Genomic DNA, 19991 nt, shown 5'->3' with positions numbered 1-19991 from the left:
AGTATAGCTAAGGGTCCTTATCCCTGAAGTCTGGAAGCATTCTGATCAATTTTCTCTCATCCATCCTCAAGACCACCAGAATAGGTGCAGTCTTTAAAGCCTTGGCGAGGCCATTCCTGACACTTTTGCCCAAAACGTTGATTTTTTTCCCTGCTCCTCAGATGATGCCTGGCCTGCTGTACTTTTCCAGTACCACTGTAATCTGGACTCTGATCTCCAGCATCTGCAGTCCTCACTTCTGCCATTTTTCTTTATAAACCTAGTCCGTATTTCTGACTTGTGTTGTACTTAGTTTGTGTTTGCATTTGCTGATTGCTGCCACCCATCTAATTATACACTGGACATGCAGTGTGTAGTGATCTGAATTATTTTGTGGTAGCTCCCCGCCTCATTCCTGATGAAGGGCTTTTGCCTGAAATGTTTTTTTTTTCTTTCCCCCTGTTCCTGCGATGCTGCCTGACCTGCTGTACTTTTTCAGTACCACACTGTTGACTCTAATCTCCAGTATCTGCAGTACTCCCTTTCACCTTATTTTGCAGTAGTTTAACCTTTACCAATGGAGGATGAAGTAGATCTGAGGAAGAAAAATGTTGCTGTACTGAAATGAATAATATTGTTTTTTTAACTGAATGGAAAGCCAAGACTTGTATTATGGTTTTCACAACCTGGGATTGTCTGAAAGCATTTTACAGTTAATGAAGTACTTCTAAAACTATAGTCAGTGTTGTACCACTGCTCTTATGACCTGAAATCTAAAGTATGTGCATAATTCATTTCATGTAGTAATAGAGCTGATTTTGATAGGAGAAATTGAGAGAGCAAGTATGATGTCCTGTTCTATTGTCATCCCTGAAGTTTAATAATGTACAAATTTACCAGTCCTCAACACTATGTTCTGGTAAGTGTGCTATGAATGTAGATTCCTATGTTACTAAAGCTTCTGCATATTTTTCTTTCACAGAAACCCAAACCCAAACCTCGACCTTCTATTTCAAGGAGTACTTGGGAAAGCAATTATTTTGGAGTGCCTCTGGCTTCTGTGGTAACACTGGAAAAGCCTATTCCTGTCTTCATCGAGAAATGCATAGAATTTATTGATTCTAATGGTAAGACAACAGTTCAGATAGTATCTTGTCTCCGATTCATTCAGATAAAATGACCTGCGAATGTTTGCACATGCACCAATCTTGTATTTGATCAACTTGACTGAAACAGGTTTTGTTCATGAATCACTGACTGGATTTTCACAGCATAACTGAAGGCATTCTCCTGATTCTTGAGCAAATTTTGAGTTGGTTCTTGGGATATAAAACAAGCATTTGGAAAAGCAAGTGCAGGCCCTTTTAAACAATGATAAAAGGTTTATGTTGTTTGAATAGAAGTATCTAGGGTAAAATAATAGTTTCCATTTTTGCCTAGAGGATTATAGGATTAGTTATGAACAGAAGATATTGATAGTTCATGTGATATTTCAGTTTTTTTTTTCACTGATTCTTTTCAGAGTGTTGGTTGTGAAGGTTTTTTCATCTTGATCATACCATGTCTGACTCCAGTACTCAATAGGAGGGATCTGACTGCAATGGAAGTATTTGTGGCATAAATGTACTTGTGTAAAATCTTAGATCTTTATGCTGTCTTTAATATAAATTATCTGCTTGGGAGATTGATGATCCAATGTAACCATAGTAATGAGGGTAAGCAAACCATCATGGCTGTGTTGTTGTAACAGAAAACAAGAACTTCGTGCAAAGACTTAGATTGGAAAAAGATTTGGAGGCTGGTATCTTGCGCATTTGTCTCATTCCCATTCTTACAAATTGCTGGATCCTAGAAAACATTGCCAACGGCCTTAAGAAGCAAGGTGCTGTTTTCATTCTTGGACAGTAAGCTAATAAACATGGAGTGGACCAATGGAAGAGAAATGAACGCAAGGAGTTAAAGGTGTGGACATATATGGGGCTTTTGTGTGACAGAGAATGAGAGACTTTGTAGTTTTTAAACCATTTTCTCCATTTAGTCCGTAAGTGCTCTGTTCTGTGTAAACAGCACTATGGACTCTGTTTTAGAGTGGAACAACGGACCAGTGGTTATTTATTTAATGAGTCTACACTATGAAGTCTGTAATTGGAGAATCCACAATAGAATGCACTGGATTGAAAACAGCTAAGCATCTAACTATGTAACTTGTCACAGGATATTAAGTGGAATATTTAAAATTGATCAGTGAAGGCAGGGTTTAAGCAGGTACAGCTTATCTTGTTTTGTGAACTGGAAAGAAACCACCAAATGTCAGGCGGGTAATAAAAACAATGGATTTACTTCTGTAGTTTTGAACATATCTGCTTTCATTTGATGCTTATTTATCTATTTGAATTGAATATTACTAGAAATGCTAGGTGTAATATTAATTGGAGGGGAGAAGGAGGAGGAGAAAGTAGCTAAATGTGTGCCTTCTACATCCGGTTTCAGTTGTCTCAATGTTGGCATCTCCTGTGCGAGTAATGTCTCCAGTCTGCACTCAATTACACTGCCGGATACAGGAAAAGGGATATGAAATTGTAAAATGTCAATTTGTGAATTATTTTATCCTGCTGGACGTTGTATAATTAGGTGAAATTCAACAACTGTCATTTCACTTGCGATTAGCTTTGGACAAATACAAATTGGATGTCCTTCCACAAATTCTTTTAACAATTTTTAAAAATATTTTGTTTGAATTGGAGACTGAGTTTGAAACTTTGAGCTTCTAATAAGTTAGTGCAGTGTAACAAATTAGAGTGAAAATAATTTTAATTTCTTTTGGGCAAATGAACCAAAGTGAGTGGTTGCATAGTTAGCCATTCTCATTTGTCCAAGAAGCCTTTCACATTTGACCTCTTCTTGAAACTTGACAAGCATGTTGTTGCAGTGCAAATAACTAGAAATCCAGTGTGCTGGATGTTCAACATGCTGCTTTGGCTTCACTTGCAACAGCCTTTAAACAGCCTGCTTCATTTTTCATGCTCTTACCTTTTTGAGAAAATACCTTTTTCTTATTTCCTGCCAATTGAAGAATTGACATTATTGTTAATCTTTCAAATGGAGGACCTGTAAAGATAATTACAGTAGAAACAGTGACACAAGTGCTTTCAGTCTTTCTGCACATTGTCTGTATGTGTCGTGACCAACCATAGAATTTTTCAGAAAATCCAAGCTGTGATTCCAATCAGCAAGTAGCAGTGAACAGCCCTAATTGTTTAAATGCTTCGAGCAGTGTTTAAGCTCTGACGTTTGCATTCTGTGCTAATAGTTGGATTTGAATTCCTTATCTTCCCTTGTTTTGTACTCCCCAAATATTTTGACTTTTGCTTGGATTACAATTGTACAAGTTACCTCTTGTTTCTTGTCCAAGTCACATTTCAATGGAGACTGCCTCTGCCTCTGGGGCGCTGAGGCCGGTTCTAACATTCCAACTGTAACAGACCAAAACAGATCACATATTGAACCTGGCACCTTGTTTCTTATATAGAGTCTTTACATGCTGCCAAACAAACCAGCAGGGATGCTGACAGAGAATATTTTTCTTCAGCTAATATTCTCATTGGAAAGTATCCATTCATTTCTCAGAATGCTGCCTGATTGTGGCTCGTTTCGCTTTTCAAAGGATTAAGTAGCAGCACAAACATAAATATGGCTTTGTGCCATTGAATTTATTTTAAAATCTAATCAGTTTCTGCTGGTGGCGAGGTTAACCCTTCAGGAAATGCTTTTTGCGATCTTAATTCATCACCAATTGCTGCTAGGTTAGTTCTAGATCTGTAGCCAGCTGTGCTGTGCTGTTTGGCTTAAATGGTATCACCAGATGTGTCTCCAAGCTGCCCACAATTTAATTTAAATCTAGTATAAATGTTTTGTGCATGGCTTCCATTATGCTGAACTGAAATAACAAGAGCATTGCCTAGTTTTCAGTCAATGCATTGCATAGAAAATAATGAATATTGGGAAGCAGTTTAAAGCCTGGTCATCTCTTCAAGGGATTTGAATGCCATTGTAAATTACAGAACAAAATCTTACTGTTTAGTCACATGGCTTTTAGATCTGTGGTGCCAGTTAATCATGGTAAATAAAATGATGCCATGATTTATAATTTACTTATATCCAATAACAGTTCCTTCCTCCTGACTGCGCCATCCAAAGCAATGTTTTGCTATGATTTATTTATCAATCCTATGCTACTGCATATAATTTCAGCCTTCCTCATGTCTGTTTTGCCATTCAGGCAAAAAGGCAAGTGTAGGTCATTCAGTTTCGAGTCTGTTTCACCAAACAATGCAATCATGGCTAATCTGATGATCCTCAACCTTACTTGCCTACTTTCTCTTCAACCCTCCCCCACCCCCATAACCCTTGATTCCCTTGCTGAATTTTTTTTAAAAAACCTGTCTCAGCCTTGAATGTATTTAATAACTCCGCCTCAACAGCCCTCTCTGGTAAAGATTTCAACAGATTCACTACCCTCTGACAAAAGAGATTCCTCCTCATCTCTGTCTTAAATGTATGTCCCATATTCTGCAATTTATGCCCTCTAGTCTGAAACTTTGCCACAAGGGGAATTTACTTTTTTCCCATCTACCTTGTCAAGTCCCCTAAGAATCCTGTATTTTTAACTAAGTTTACTTCTCCTACTTCAATATTCCAATGGGTACAGGCCTAATCTATTGCAGCCTCTCCCCAGAAGATAGTCCCTCATACCTGGTACCAGCCTTCTCTGGACTGCTTCCAGTGCCAGTATATCTTTCCTTAGATAATGGGTACAAAATGTGTCTGAGTTTTTGAGCTGTATAGTTTTAGTAAAACCTCCCCTATCTTTATATTCCATTTCTTCTAAAATGCAGGCCAACATTCCATTTCCATTCCCATCCCACTGAACATGAATGTTAGTTTTTTTTTGTGATTCATGGATAAAATTCTCAAATCTCTCTTTAGCTTTCTGCAATATTTAACAATTTAAATAATATTAAGTTGCTCTCTTCCTGCCAGGTGCGTAACCTCCATTTTTCCACTTTATGTACCATATGCCAAGTTTTTGCCTAATCACTGCAGATTGTGTCATCCTTACCTTAACTTCTCACATGTCATGTCATCTGCAATCTTCGCTATATTACAGTAATAACTTGGATGAGGAAAGCGAATGTATGTTGTAAATAATTGTAGTTCCAGTACTGATCCCTGTGGCACTTCACTAGTTGCAGGTCTCCATCCTGAAAATGTCCCTTATTCTAGTTCTATGTTCTATTAGTTAGCCAATGCTCTGCACATGTTAAATATTAATACCATGGACTCTTCTCTTTATTATGTAGCCTAACACGTGGTACATTATGAAATGCCTTCTCAAATTCAAATTCCTGCATCCACTGACCCCTTTATCAACCCTTCAGAACTCTAGTAGATTTGACAGGTATGGCTTTGCCTTCATGAAGTGGTGCTGACTCTGCTTGATCATATTACATATTTCTAAATGCTTTGCTATTACGTCCTTCCTAGACTTTTTAATATTTTCTCAGTAACACAAGTTGAGGTAACTGGTCAGTAGTTAGATATTTTTTGTTCCCTTCCCTTTTTGAAATGAAAGTGTTATTGGCAGTTTTCCAGTCTTCCAGGACTTCTCCAATATCAGTATCTAAGGAGTCCTGGAAAATGTACTACCAGGGGATCCAGTATCTTTGTAGCTGCTTCCTTTAACATCCTAGGATATATCCAATCAGGTCCAGGGAGCTAATTGGTCTTTAGCCCCATTGCTTTTTCTGTAATGATAGGTATTGTATTTATCTCCTTTCTTTCCATTGTCCCTTGAATATTTAGGAATTTTCCAATGCTTTAGTGTCTTCCACTAAAGACTGGTGCAATGTGTTTATTTAACCACTCTGCCATTTCCTCCCTCTGGTATCTTCCCAGTCTGTCCCTTTGAGCATCTTATCTTGGATATTTGAATATGTTGTTTAATAATTAGTGAGTAACATGGCTTATATGAAATGAGTTTTAGGTCGTTCAATGAAAAGTTGTAAAACAAATTGGTGTCAGCATTATTGTAACTTTTTCATAAAAATAAATGAGACAAATACCAAGTAATCTGCTTTAATACCAAAACCATCATATTAATCCTCACTTAAAGCTGTTTTTTAAATTTTTAAGGACTAATTTTGGCAAAACATCAAGATTTGTTTTTGGGAGAGTTGCTAAAATTCAAAGTCTTTGTGCATAGTACATTGCTCACTATTTGGGTGTGTCACAAGGACTACACTTAATTGGGAATTTAGGTGATCTCATTAGATTTAACACAAGGCCAGAGGAGCTGAACACTCATGACTCTGAGGTAAGGTTTACTGCATTATCAGTTTGGAATGTCTTCTGGTTTCCTATTGTGAGAGCTGGGCTTTTGTGCCAGGACTGAGTGTTTGTATAGGCCCCAGCTTTCTGCTTGATTGATGTGGCTGCTCAATAGTACTTAACTCAAATGGGCCATTAAAATCATTTAGTGTTGAGTTTATAAGAAAAACAATTATTTTCCAGAAAATTCTCTTACAAGCTAGGATGATATTTCATCAAATGTCCTGTTAGTAGTTTTTCAAATTGGCTTTTACAGTTTATATTTTACAAAAACATTTTTGCTTCTGGTTCTCGTCAAGACCAGGCAACCAGGAGTAAAATGCTTGACAGTGTGTTCTACTCTGGTATTTTCTGTAAAGCCATGTAATATTCGTTGATCTAATATCACAGAGAAGGTTGCCTCCAGGCTACATTCTTTTCCATCTTGCTGGAAAGCCTCATTCTAAGATCTTCTAATCTGGCATTGAATACTTCACATCTCTGTCAATATATTTCTTCCTTCTTTTGAAGTCCTTCATTTTGATCACAGTATGTGCACGCGCTCTTACCCTGTTCAGATTGTCCTTTGGGCTGTTGTGCCTTTATTCCCTGCAAAGTTTCTTTCTTATGACTCAAAATCAGTTGGTACTAAACGCCATAGAGAAACACAAATGAAATCTGATCCAGTTCTTGCTTAATGCAGGAAGTGATGGATTAGAAAGGAAATCTCCATTTACAGTTTGCTTAACCTGAGTAACCTAAAACCTTCACTTCAGGAGGTCTTTTGACTCCATCTACAATTCTGCTAATTTTCCTCCTCCAACTTTGTTACGCTGCCAAGGAAAAGTAGTTAAAAAATAAGTTTAAGCAAGCTGGCTTTCATTTCTCCAACTTAAGCATTTTGAATTAAGCATCAAATATCAAGTGCCATTATTTTTGACAGCAGTCTGTAAATTCAAAAGGATGACTTTGAGGAAAGACCAGTTGAGACAATATAATTAGTATTCAGTTCTAAACTTTATACAATGTTTATTTGAAAACTTAATTAATATACTATAGTATTATTCCATCTGCTATTCTCCACATTAACTGTGAACTATAACCTCTGTCAGTGGTAGTGTGGGAGAGCGTTATGTTTTTTGACTGCTTGGCTGTCTGTTCAGACAGTGTCATTAATCATCATTTTTTGTTCAAAGTGCTCAGTATTTTCCACTGAAATTGGCAAGTATTTGATTTGAATATTTTCTTGGTATTGAGTTCTGCTTTAAGCCTTCAGCCAACTATTTCACCCAAAAATGGATTGTTACCTCTGAAAGCGTTCACTAGTTGGTAAATTAATGGCCAGCATATTAATGTGACAAAGATGTCTTCGTAGTACAAGTGTTGCATATATGGATCTGCTTTCGTGTTAGCAAATATGCTCCATACGAAACACTGTATGAACTGGGTCAAGCCTCTACTAGAAGTGGTTCTTGTATATAAATGGAATATTCTGTGCGCAGGCATCGACCTTCTCAAATAAAATATTGTCATCCATATCATTCCAAATGCCATTTATTTTTGTTAATTTATATTGAGCTTCTTATTCAGATCATTGACTGCATTAGGCTGAGAAACTCTTACTGTATAAGCTTTAGTTTATGTAGAATGACAAGTCATAGAGATGTGCAGCATGGAAACAGACCCTTCGGTCCAGCTCATGTTCAGACACAATATAGTTTTACCCTTTTCCTCATTATTCCAGGCCCTGGAGGGAGAGAGAACAATCACCCATGTGCACAGAGACAGGAGTTTACAGTCTTCTCTGGAAGAGCAGTTTCTCAATAAACTATATAGTCATTTTGCAGGGAGGCGCATCCAGATAAGGCAGCATACATATTAATTGGGTGTATCAAAAGCAGAGACCAAGTCATTTAATGTTATACAATAAATATTCTTGTTAACTAGATTCATATAATGGATATTTTTCTACTTGTTAGCTGACCTTGCATACTGAATGCTTCCAATATTAAATTACTCTACATAATGACTGCTTTTCCACCTTGTTAACCCATTACCCTTGCCTCCAGCACCCCATTGTTAACTGTAAGTTCTTATCTGATCTGAATCATGCTCAGCTGAACCTCTTGTTTCACAATACTCAGAACAGAGAACAGCACAGCGCAGTACAGGCCCTTTGGCCCTCAATGTTGCACCGATCCAAGCCCACCTAACCTACACTAGCCCACTATCCTCCATATGCCTATCCAATGCCCGTTTAAATGACCATAAGGAGGGAGAGTCCACCAGTGCTACTGCAGGGCATTCCATGAACTCTCAACTTGCTGAGTAAAGAATCTACCCCTAACATCTGTCCTGTACCTACCACCCCTTAATTTAAAGCTATTCCCCCTCGTAATAGCTGACTCCATACGTGGAAAAAGGTTCTCATGGTCATAACACTTTCCCTGCCAGCTTATATCCTGTACACATTGTCAAGTTGAACCACCTTGTTACATTATTAATACTCAGTTTTGTATTAATCAAAGGCAATTGGGAAAATCTCTGCAATGTTTTTACTTGAATAGAATGAACCAAATAAGTCTTAAATTCAAACCTCGCTCATCTCTTTATGGGTTTTTGTTGGAGGTTCAAAACTTGGCAGATAGAAAGCAATGTAGGAAAATGTGAAATTATGGACTTTGGCAACAGAAATGGAAGAACTGAATATTACTTTAATAGGGACGTACTGCAGGAAACTACAATACATCCAGATTGGTGATCCTTGTTATTGAATCTGAAAGTGCTGCCATCCAAGTTCCAAAGGCAGTCGGATCCCACTGCATGATACACATGCACCCCTACATACCCATGCAGACCCCCTCTCATGTATGCACACGCATACATCCCCCGCACTCGCATCCTCTTACACATACCCCATCTCACACATTTAATGAAGCTCTTGCTCACACTCATAATATATATATTTTATTTATATAAATGTGTATTACACACTCTACCACATGCACTCGCACCCACATCCACACACTCACATGCACACTCAATCTGTCACTCCTACATGCGTGCACATATTAGCTTATGGGGTGAATTTGTTTTTCCAGAATTGCATTTCATTTTGCTCAAAAATTGCATAAACCCATGTAAAACTGTAAAGTTATACAGACATTTGTCAGTCTGACATAGACTTCACACCTATTGTTTAAAAACCTGAGCTAACTTAATGTAATTTAAAAGCAGCTCTGGGGTTTACATATCAAAGAACAGAAACCAGCATATCCCATTATAAAAGATGAAAGTTTTAACCTAAGTTTGTTTATTGTATCACATCTCCATGACACTGGACTCCTTTGGCTATAAATTCTGTGAGCATGATCTTATTCTCCACAACCACCCGTTGGAGGTCATGATTTGGAGATGCCTGTGTTGGACTGGGATGTACAAAGTATAAAAATCACACAACACCAGATTATAGTCCAACAGGTTTAATTGGAAGCACTAGCTTTTGGAGCGCAGCTCCTTCATCAGGTGGTTGTGGAGTATAAGATTGTAAGACACAGAATTTATAGTTGTAATTATAAAAAAAACTATATATATGAATAATCTTATACTCCACAACCACCCGATGGAGGAGTGGCATTGCAAAAGCTAATGCTTCCAAATAAACCTGTTGGACTATAACCTGATGTGTGATTTTTAACTTTGGTCCTAAACTCTCCCATAAGGGGAAACAGACGATATAATCTCCAAGTAAGGGGTCAGCTATTTAAGTCTGATAAGAGGGATATTTTTCTGAGGGTATTTTCAGTAAGGGAATCAAGAGTTATGGGGGAAAGGCAAGAAAGTGGAGCTGAGGATTAACTGATCACCCATGATCTCTCTGAATGGTGGAATAGATGTGATGGACCAAATTCTCTCTCTGCTCCTATGTTTAATGATTGCTTCCATGTTCTCAGGCTAAACAGAAATGAAAAACAGGTTCCTCCTTCTATGTGATACCCAGTGTTCGCATACTCTGTATATCCCTGTGTATAGTTCAGTTAAGGACAAGGTCATTGCCACTCTGGTCAACACAGGAGGTTGAGCGTTACTGGAGGGTTGCTACTTGTGAAGCCGAATCCTACCTTGAAGTATATGTTCAGCATTTGAATTGTCATTTATGAGGGTCACATCTTTGAAACTCCATTTACTGGTCTTTGGTGTCTCTTAAATTTACATGCTTTGTAGCATGGCCTTAAAACTCCTGATTGACCCGCTGGTACCGTGTATTCTTGTCCTGGCTTGGTCTCACTCAAAGCTATGTTAATATAAATTTGAGACAAATAATAAAAAGGAAGATTAATTTACAGGTATGGTAGAATTTTGTCAAATGTGGCAAGACATAAAAAGGCAAAGATCATGCAGGAGAGCAGTGAGATTGGAGAGACTAATGAACAGGAAAAAGTAGGTTGTCTAGTTTCCTTCAAAGAATGAAATGAAAGGCCGATCCAACTTTGGTATTTTAATTGTGAAACATGAGTAGATGTAATTGTATTCACTTGGCGGACAACCTTCATATCTAGGATTAAGTTAAAGGCGAATCTGAACATTTAAGATTGCAGTCCCTGGAATTTAGAAGCTTGTGGGAGGTATGATTTGATCAAGGTTATGAAGAGGAAAGGGTAGGATCTATTGACCTAAACTGTTTGCTAGTTGGGCAGTCTAGGCATTATTGGGCATAGCCCAAAAATAAATCTAAATTTTTGGGAGTGAAATTAAGAAACACCTGCACATAACAGATGTTAGAAGAATGTAACTCTTTTCAAATTGCACTTAATGCTATATCAGTAGGTAGTTTTAACTCTGGATTTTTGTAATCCGAGTGCTGAGGAATATCCTAAAAAGGTGGATAGCTGGAGTTGGGTTGCAGGTTGGCCAAGAATTGTGGGATCAAATCAAGGGGCCAAAAGGTTTTACTCTTGTTCCTGTGGTAGGTCAGTGATTCATCAAAAGTTTGAAATTTGAACTTTTGCTTTCTGTACTTCTAATTTCCTGATAAAGTATGAATTGCATTTACATAGCTTTTGTTTTGCGGTAATGGGGCATCTTGAAGTGTTCGAAGACTTTTGATTAGGCATAATTGTTCTAGAAATTTAAAAAGGAGGTCCTCAAGGGTAGTAATAACTGGATTACTCCCAGTGCTACGAGCTAGTGAGGGCAGGAATAGGAGGATAGAGCAGATGAATGCATGGCTGAGGAGCTGGTGTATGGGAGACAAATTCACATTTTTGGATAATTACAATCTCTTTTGGGGCAGAAGTGACCTGTACAAGAAGGACGGATTGCACCTAAAGTGGAAGGGGACAAATATACTGGCAGGGAAATTTGCTTGGGAGGATTTAAATTAGTAAGTTTGGGTGGGGGGGGGGTGTAGGAACCCAGGGAGGTGGTGAGGAAAGAGATCAATCTGAGACGGGTACAACTGCGAACAGAAGTGAGTCAAACAGTCAGGGCTGGCAGGGATAAGGTAGGACTAATAAATTAAACTGCGTTTATTTCAATGCAAGGGGACTAACAGGGAAGGCAGATGAACTCAGGACATGGTTAGGAACATGGGACTGGGATATCATAGCAATTACGCAAACATGGCTCAGGGATGGGCAGGACTGGCAGCTTAATGTTCCAGGATACAAATGCTACAGGAAGGATAGAAAGGGAGACAAGAGAGGAGGGGGAGTGGCACTTTTGATAAGGGATAGCAATACAGCTGTGCTGAGGGAGGATATTCCTGGAAATACGTCCAGGGAATTATTTGGGTGGAACTGAGAAATAAGAAAGGGATGATCACCTTATTGGGATTGTATTATAGACCCCCCCAAGAGTGAGGGAAATTGAGAAACAAACTTGTAAGGAGATCTCAGCTATCTGTAAGAATAATAGGGTGGTTATGGTAGGGGATTTTAACTTTGCAAACGTAGACTGGGACTGCCATAGTGATAAGGGTTTAGATGGAGAGGAATTTGTTAAGTGCGTACAAGACAATTTTCTGATTCAGTATGTGGATGTACCTACTAGAGAAGGTGCAAAACTTGACCTACTATTGGGAAATAAGGCAGGGCAGGTGACTGAGGTGTCAGTGGGGGGAGCATTTTGTGTCCAGCGACCATAATTCTATTAGATTTAAAATAGTGATGGAAAAGGATAGACTGGATCTAAAAGTTGAAGTTCTAAATTGGAGAAAGGCCAATTTTGACGGTATTAGGCAAGAACCTTCGAAAGCTGATTGGAGGCGGATGTTCACAGGTAAAGGGATGGCTGGAAAATGGGAAGCTTTCAGAAATGACATAACTAGAATCCAGAGAAAGTATATTCCTGTCAGGGTGAAAAGGAAGGCTGGTAGGTATGGGGAATGCTGGATGACTAAAGAAATTGAGGTTTTGGTTAAGGAAAAGAAGGAAGCATATGTCAGGTATAGACTGGATAGATCGAGTGAATCCTTAGAGTATAAGGAAAGTAGGAGTATACTTAAGAGGAAAATCAGGAGGGCAAAACGGGGACATGAGATAGCTTTGGCAAATAGAATAAGGAGAATCCAAAGGGTTTTTACAAATATATTAAGAACAAAAGGGTAACTAGGGAGAGAATAGGGCCCCTCAAAGATCAACAAGGTGGCCATTGTGGAGCCACAGAAAATGGGGAAGATACTCAATGAATATTTAGCATCAGTATTTACTGTGGAAAAGGAATGGAAGATATAGACTGTAGGGAAACAGATGGTAACATCTTGCAAAATGTCCAGATTACAGAGGAGGAAGTGCTGGATGTCTTGAAATGGTTAAAGGTGGATAGATCCCCAGGACCTGATCAGGTGTACCCGAGAACTCTGTGGGAAGCTAGAGAACTGATTGCTGGGCCTCTTGCTGAGATATTTGTATCATCGATAGTCACAGGTGAGGTGCCGGAAAATTGGTGGTGCCACTGTTTAAGAAGGGTGGTAAAGACAAGCCAGTGAACTATAGACCGGTGAGCCTGCCCTCGGTGGTGGGCAAGTTGTTGGAGGGAATCCTGAGGGACAGGATGTACATGTATTTGGAAAGGCAAGGACTGATTAGGGATAGTCAACATGGCTTGTGCGTGGGAAATCATGTCTCCCAAACTTGATTGAGTTTTTTGAGGAAGTAACAAAGAAGATTGAGGGCAGAGCAGTAGATGTGATCTATATGGACTTCAGTAAAGCATTCGACAAGGTTCCCCCACGCGAGATTGATTAGCAAGGTTAGATCTCATGGAATACAGGGAGAACTAGCCATTTGGATACAGAACTGGCTCAAAGGTAGAAGACAGAGGGTGGTGGTGGTGGAGGGTTGTTTTTCAGACTGGAGGCCTGTGACCAGTGGAGTGCCACAAGGATTGGTGCTGGGTCCTCTACTTTTTGTCATTTACATAAATGATTTGGATGTGAGCATAAGGGGTACAGTTAGTAAATTTGCAGATGACACCAAAATTGGAGGTGTAGTGGACAGCGAAGAGGGTTACCTCAGATTACAACAGGATCTGGACCAGATGGGCCAATAAGCTGAGAAGTGGCAGATAAATGAGAGGTGCTGTATTTTGGGAAAGCAAATCTTAGCAGGACTTATACACACTTAATGGTATGGTCCTAAGGAGTGATGCTGAACAAAGAGACCTTGGAGTGCAGGTTCATAGCTCCTTGAAAGTGGAGTCGCAGGTAGATAGGATAGTGAAGAAGGCGTTTTGTATGCTTTCCTTTATTGGTCAGAGTATTGAGTACAGGAGTTGGGAGGTCATGTTGCGGCTGTACAGGACATTGGTTAGGCCACTGTTGGAATATTGTGTGCAATTCTGGTCTCCTTCTTATTGGAAAGATGCTATGAAACTTGAAAGGGTTTAGAAAAGATTGACAAGGATGTTGCCAGGGTTGGAGGATCTGAGCTACATGGAGCCGCTGCACAGGCTGGGGCTGTTTTCCCTGGAGTGTTGGAGGCTGAGGGGTTACCTGATAGAGGTTTACAAAATTGAGGGGCATGGAAAGGATAAATAGGCAAAGTATTTTCTCTGGAGTCGGGGAGTCCAGAACTAGAGGGCATAGATTTGGGGTGAGAGGGGAAAGATATAAAAGGGACCTAAGGGGCAACCTTTTCACATAGAGGGTGGTACATGTATGGAATGAGCTGCTAGAGGAAGTGGTGGAGGCTGGTACAATTACAACATTTTAAAAAGGCATTATGATGGGTATATGAATAGGAAGGGTTTGGAGGGATATGGGCTGGGTATTGGCAGGTGGGACTAGATTGGGTTGGGATATCTGGTCGGTATGGACGGGTTGGACCGAAGGGTCTGTTTCCATGCTGTACATCTTTATGACTAAGTAATGTCAACAAATTTGCTGTGAAGACCCAGCAAGGAGGTGATTTGCATTCTAGCACAGAGCTTTGCCAGATCAGAAGGGTAACCTTGGACCTGTGACTAATGGTATTCTTATGCTTAGGGTCAAATGATTAAACATTACTATGTGGTAGTGACACTGCTGACCATCTCTTTATGTAAATAGTGAACTGCCTTGAACCATTCATGATCCTTACTCTGTATGGGTTTTTGACAGCTGCTGACACAGGCATTGAAAAAACCACTCACTCCTTGTGCTTTTGGTGAAGTTTGACTGAATGGTCCTAGAAAGATGCAGGATAATGGGTAAAACAAGATATTGACTGTCTGGGAGTATTGGCCTCCCAGTGAGGTAGCATAAGTTTTAGGCTGTCTCTTCTCATTTGTGCATTGTGAAAATGCATTTTGTGGAAAATGATGTGATGAGCTTGTCTATCTTATCAAATGTGAAGTGAGAGGGACTTTATGCTTACCCTCTGTGTAATCTGAGTTGCCTTAGTTGCTTCCAGTGTTGTACTTGTGACTCTGCAGCAATTATAAACAATGATTGCTTACACTTTTGCTGGTATACTTTACTACTCATTCAGTAGATGTAGACTTGAATTGCAATGTTATTTTTGAATGAGATACCGATGGCATTGCAGTTTTATTCTGTGGACTATATAATTAGTCTGTGTATTCACCATGTTAAGTTGATTTGAAAAGTGTCTTTTAATCTTTTTTTTTTCTCCCCCACCCACCATCCCATGGTGCTGAGAGGATACCTTTCTTAGAAGTGGAGGAGCAAGAGGCTTTGTGCAGAAGTTAGCTCAGTATCATTACCTGTAACTCATGACTGTCGTTTGATTTCTGAGCGCTCAGAAATCAAACGACAGTCATGAGTTACAGGTAATGATACTGAGCTAACTTCTGCACAAAGCCTCTTGCTCCTCCACTTCTAAGAAAGGTATCCTCTCAGCACCATGGGATGGTGGGTGGGGGAGAAAAAAAAAAGATTAAAAGACACTTTTCAAATCAACTTAACATGGTGAATACACAGACTAATTATATAGTCCACAGAATAAAACTGCAATGCCATCGGTATCTCATTCAAAAATAACATTGCAATTCAAGTCTACATCTACTGAATGAGTAGTAAAGTATACCAGCAAAAGTGTAAGCAATCATTGTGATAAGACAAATTTTAACAAGCCTCCAGTGCAAAATATAAATAATTGTTAATGGAGTGCCCTCACCGCAGGAATTTATTTCCCATGATGTACAATCTGTTCAACATTGTAACACCAAAACCACCACCCCCCACCAAGTTAGTTAATCGCAATAATGATGTCACAATTCATTAAATATCCAGATATATTCCAAAGTATACTATCTGAGCAAAAATTAACAACTGATCTGTAAAGTGTTAGATTCTGAAACCAAACCTGAGAAGAAGAGATTTCTGTTCATTCTGCTACACTTTCATTCCCCACAAAGGTCTTTTTAAAAATTCATCTTAATTAAAAATTAATATATCTGATGTCAACATTTGCACTGGAAAGGGAAATTCAAATACTGCATAATCTGCCCACCAAACTGCACATGCTGCCCCTGTCGGAAATTGCTTACTCATGGTGTCTTTTACAGTAAGTCTCTGTCAGAGTGAGGCATACAGTGGAGTGGCAATAGTTAAAGATGAACTAACTGTCCCTAATTTTTCTTGAGAAAACTTCCAATAACATAAAGAATATGCAGGAAATCATGATTGGTCAAAACGTCCATTTGTTTGTTTCATTTAGTCCTCCACCTCTGATAGAAAAGGCAGCCAAACAAGCTGTTCCTTTCTTTCTATCCAGTCACTAAAAACATTAAGGACAGCATATTAGTTGGGTGATACCTTTCCACCTCAGATTTGGCCACGTTGATAAGTTTGTGCATGTTGTATTGTTTACGTTCTAACACAGTTCCTTTCACTCACTACTTCTGCATCCTTTATCTGATACACAGATAGGTTTTGAATTAAGCCTTATAAATGTTTTGCATTTAGACACGGTCATCCACACAGCTAAATCCAGATCTCGAGTCACAAAGTGTTAAGTTTTTTTTTTCCACTAGTGAGGAAAAACTTAATACATGTTTAATCTAACATGTCAAACATGCCTGTGAGGAGGCCTGGGGCAAAGCAAGTTCCCTGTGTTGTTCTGGAATAATGGAGGGAGATGTTGGAGAGCAACAAATGCAAATACAGTCAATAGGTACTTGCAGATTGGAAATATTAGTATTCAAAATGCCCAAAAGAGAGAATTTGTATGCATGCATGTGTAACTAACTGGCAAAGTAATATTATATCCCCTGTGTTTGGCCTCCAATTCGACTTAGGTTGCACTCTGGGAACTTATAGGCGGTAAGTAGTTTTGTGCAATATGCATCAGTCTCCAAGCAGTAACGTGCTTCATAAGCTTAAGTTTTTCCTTGGTTCTCGCCGACAGCTCCCTTTTCATATGGAGGCAAATGTGAAAAAGTGCTTTCATTATTGATTCTATTCTTCCCCAGACAGCATCCAGTTTTATGATGAACCAGTAATGTTTAAGGTGAAGTTTCTTGGATGCAGAATTGGATACAGAGTAGGTTTCAAATTGGTGCAGATTGGGTAATGTCGTCTATAAAGTGTAACTCATGTATGTCTCTGGTAGTCAGTTTAGTTTTGGTAGTTATGGCTGAGATTAGAGTTTATTGTCTAATATCAGTGGTTGTAAACGTATTGTTGTCAGCAAAAATTCCCTTCCCAAAGAGCCCTTCAGTTTGATTTACGGCTTATATGCCAAGTACTGCTGGACATGGACATCTTTAGATTGTCAAGTAGGGTAGACCAAAAGATGGGTGCTGATGTAGGCCATTCGATTTATTGAGGCCGCTCTGCCATTCAGTGCTCTCCTATCTGATCTGTTGATGATTAACTCCACTTTTCTGCCTTATTCCCATAACCTTTGATTTCCTTAGTGATTAAAGATCTATCTATCTCAGCCTAGAATATACGAAATGACAGCCTCGACAATGGTCTGTTACAATGAATTCCACAAATTGACTACTCTCAAAATCCTCCTCATCTCAGACTTAAGTGGATAACCTCTTACTATGAAATTATGCCCTCAGACTGTCCCACAAGGGAAAACAAGGTCAGAATCTCCACAGCTACCTGTCAGTCCCCCATAAATATTATATATTTAACTAAAGGTTTCTTCTCCATCATTGAACTTTCAATGAGTACAAGGTCAACCTCCCCTTGTAAAAAATTTCCTCTAAATCCAGAAATAATTTTGAAAACTTCTCCAGACTGCCTCCAATGCCAGTATATCTTTCCTGTAGTCACAGAGCATAGGCTGGCCAATTAGTCTGCCCGATGGGGGAGGTGTTAATAAAAGCAGAATGCTGATCTTTAGGATTCTGAGTGTAAGTTGATATAAGATGCAATGTAAGACTTAAAAACTGATGCTCAAGAAGTGACTTGTGAGTAGTTTGAGAATTACTGTTTTCACCCACCATTAGAATGGTTAATCAGAATTGAGAGCTCCAAGTGAGGAAAATCTCACTACTTGTGTTGTGTGTATTGACAAGTTGAGTCATGGTCGATGAAGTATAATATGGATATTTGTGAGGTTATCCACTTTGGTAGAGTGTGTTTAGAGGAGGTTCACAAGAATGGTCCCAGGAATGAAAAGCTTAAATGGGAAACTTTTGAGGACTCTGGGTTTATATTGTATGGAGATTGGAAGGTGAGAGGGCATCTAATTGAAACATACAGAACACTGAATAGCCTGGACCAAGTAGATGTTGGGATGATGCCTCCATTGGTCAGAAAGACTAGGACCTGAGGGCATATCCTTAGAGTAAAGAGAAGACCTTTTAGAATGGTGATAAGGAGAAACTTCTTCAGCGAGCAAATAGTAAATCTATGGAATTCATTGCCACCAAAGGCTGTGGAGGCCAGGTCATTGAGTATATTTAAGATTGAGATAAATAGATTCTTGAGTATCGAGGGGATCAAGGGTTATAGGCAGAATGTGGTTGAGAAATTTATCAGCCATGATTAAATGGTGGAGCAGACTCATTGGGCTGAATGAATTAATTTCTGCTCCTATGTCTTATGGTCTTAGCATCTTTTCCCCAGCGTAAGGGATTCCAAAACTGTAGGGTGTAGGTTTAAGGTTAGAGGAGAAAGATTTAACAGGAACCTGAGGGGCAATGTTTTCATGCAGGGAATGATGTACCTCTGGAATGAGCTGCCAAAGGAGATGGTGGAGGTTAGTTCCATTACAACATTTAAAAGGGATCTGGGTGGGTACGTGAGTAGGAAGAGCGTAGAGGGATATGGGTCAAATCTTGGCAAATGGGACTAGGTCAGATTAGGATGTCTGGTTGGCGCAGGTGAGTTAGACTGAAGGGTCTTTGCTCTGTGGATGTATGACTCTCAGAAATTAAATATATCTCTCAGGCTAAAGGGATCTAAGGACATGGGATGAAAATGGGAACAGACTGCTAAGTTGGCTGATCAGCTAGATCATATTGAATGGCAGAATGGTTGAAGCACTGCTATTGTTTTCGCCTGGAACTTGTGATTTCTGAATTTTATGCCTTCCAGATTGGCTGCTGAGTTTACCTTCTCTGTGTCAACAGACTGAGACGGAAGAGATGGATGGGGGCCACTGTGAAAAATTACAGTCTGGGACAGGCTTAACGAACTTACCTGTTTACTTTTCCTATCTGTCCCATCATATGTTTGTGTACTGATGACTCCTGTCCCTTTCAGCATCATACATTGCTTTTTCAACACCATTTATGAGGTACATGAATACCCATTTACTGTGTATTTTAAGTATGTCCCCATTTAGTTTCATTTATTGTTTTATTTTCTATCTATTTTACTTGTTTGTTGAGCTGACTCCTCTGAATCTATTGTCACTCAAGGTTCAGAATATGTTTTAGATTACATTCCCTACAGTATGGAAACAGGCCGTTCAGCCCAACAAGGTCCACACTGACCGTCCGAAGAGTAATGCACCCAGACCCATTCCCCTATCCTATACTTACCCCTGATTAATACACCTAATGCTATAGGCAATTTAACATTGCCAGTTCACCTGACCTGCACATCTTCAGTTTGTGGGAGGAAACTGAGCACCTGGAGGAAACCCACGCAGACACTGGGGGAATGTGCAAACTCCAGACAGTCGCCCGAGGCTGGAATCAAACCCAGGTCCCTGGCACTGTGAGGCAGCAATGCTAAC

General features: G+C 39.4%; 1 protein-coding gene across 4 annotated transcripts in view; it reads left to right on the top strand.

The window, feature by feature from the left end:
- arhgap35a (Rho GTPase activating protein 35a) overlaps positions 1-19991 on the top strand; it is a 147755-nt gene that overhangs the window by 85509 nt on the left and 42255 nt on the right. For all 4 annotated transcript variants that reach the window (XM_072549375.1, XM_072549373.1, XM_072549374.1 and 1 more), the window contains exon 4: positions 962-1106. In XM_072549375.1, coding sequence (XP_072405476.1) covers positions 962-1106 — 145 coding nt within the window. The remainder of the gene's footprint in view (positions 1-961; positions 1107-19991) is intronic.

The sequence above is a fragment of the Chiloscyllium punctatum genome, chromosome 29 (assembly GCF_047496795.1).
Source record: "Chiloscyllium punctatum isolate Juve2018m chromosome 29, sChiPun1.3, whole genome shotgun sequence".
Lineage (NCBI taxonomy): Eukaryota > Metazoa > Chordata > Chondrichthyes > Orectolobiformes > Hemiscylliidae > Chiloscyllium > Chiloscyllium punctatum.
This window is presented reverse-complemented; position numbering and strand designations above follow the sequence as displayed.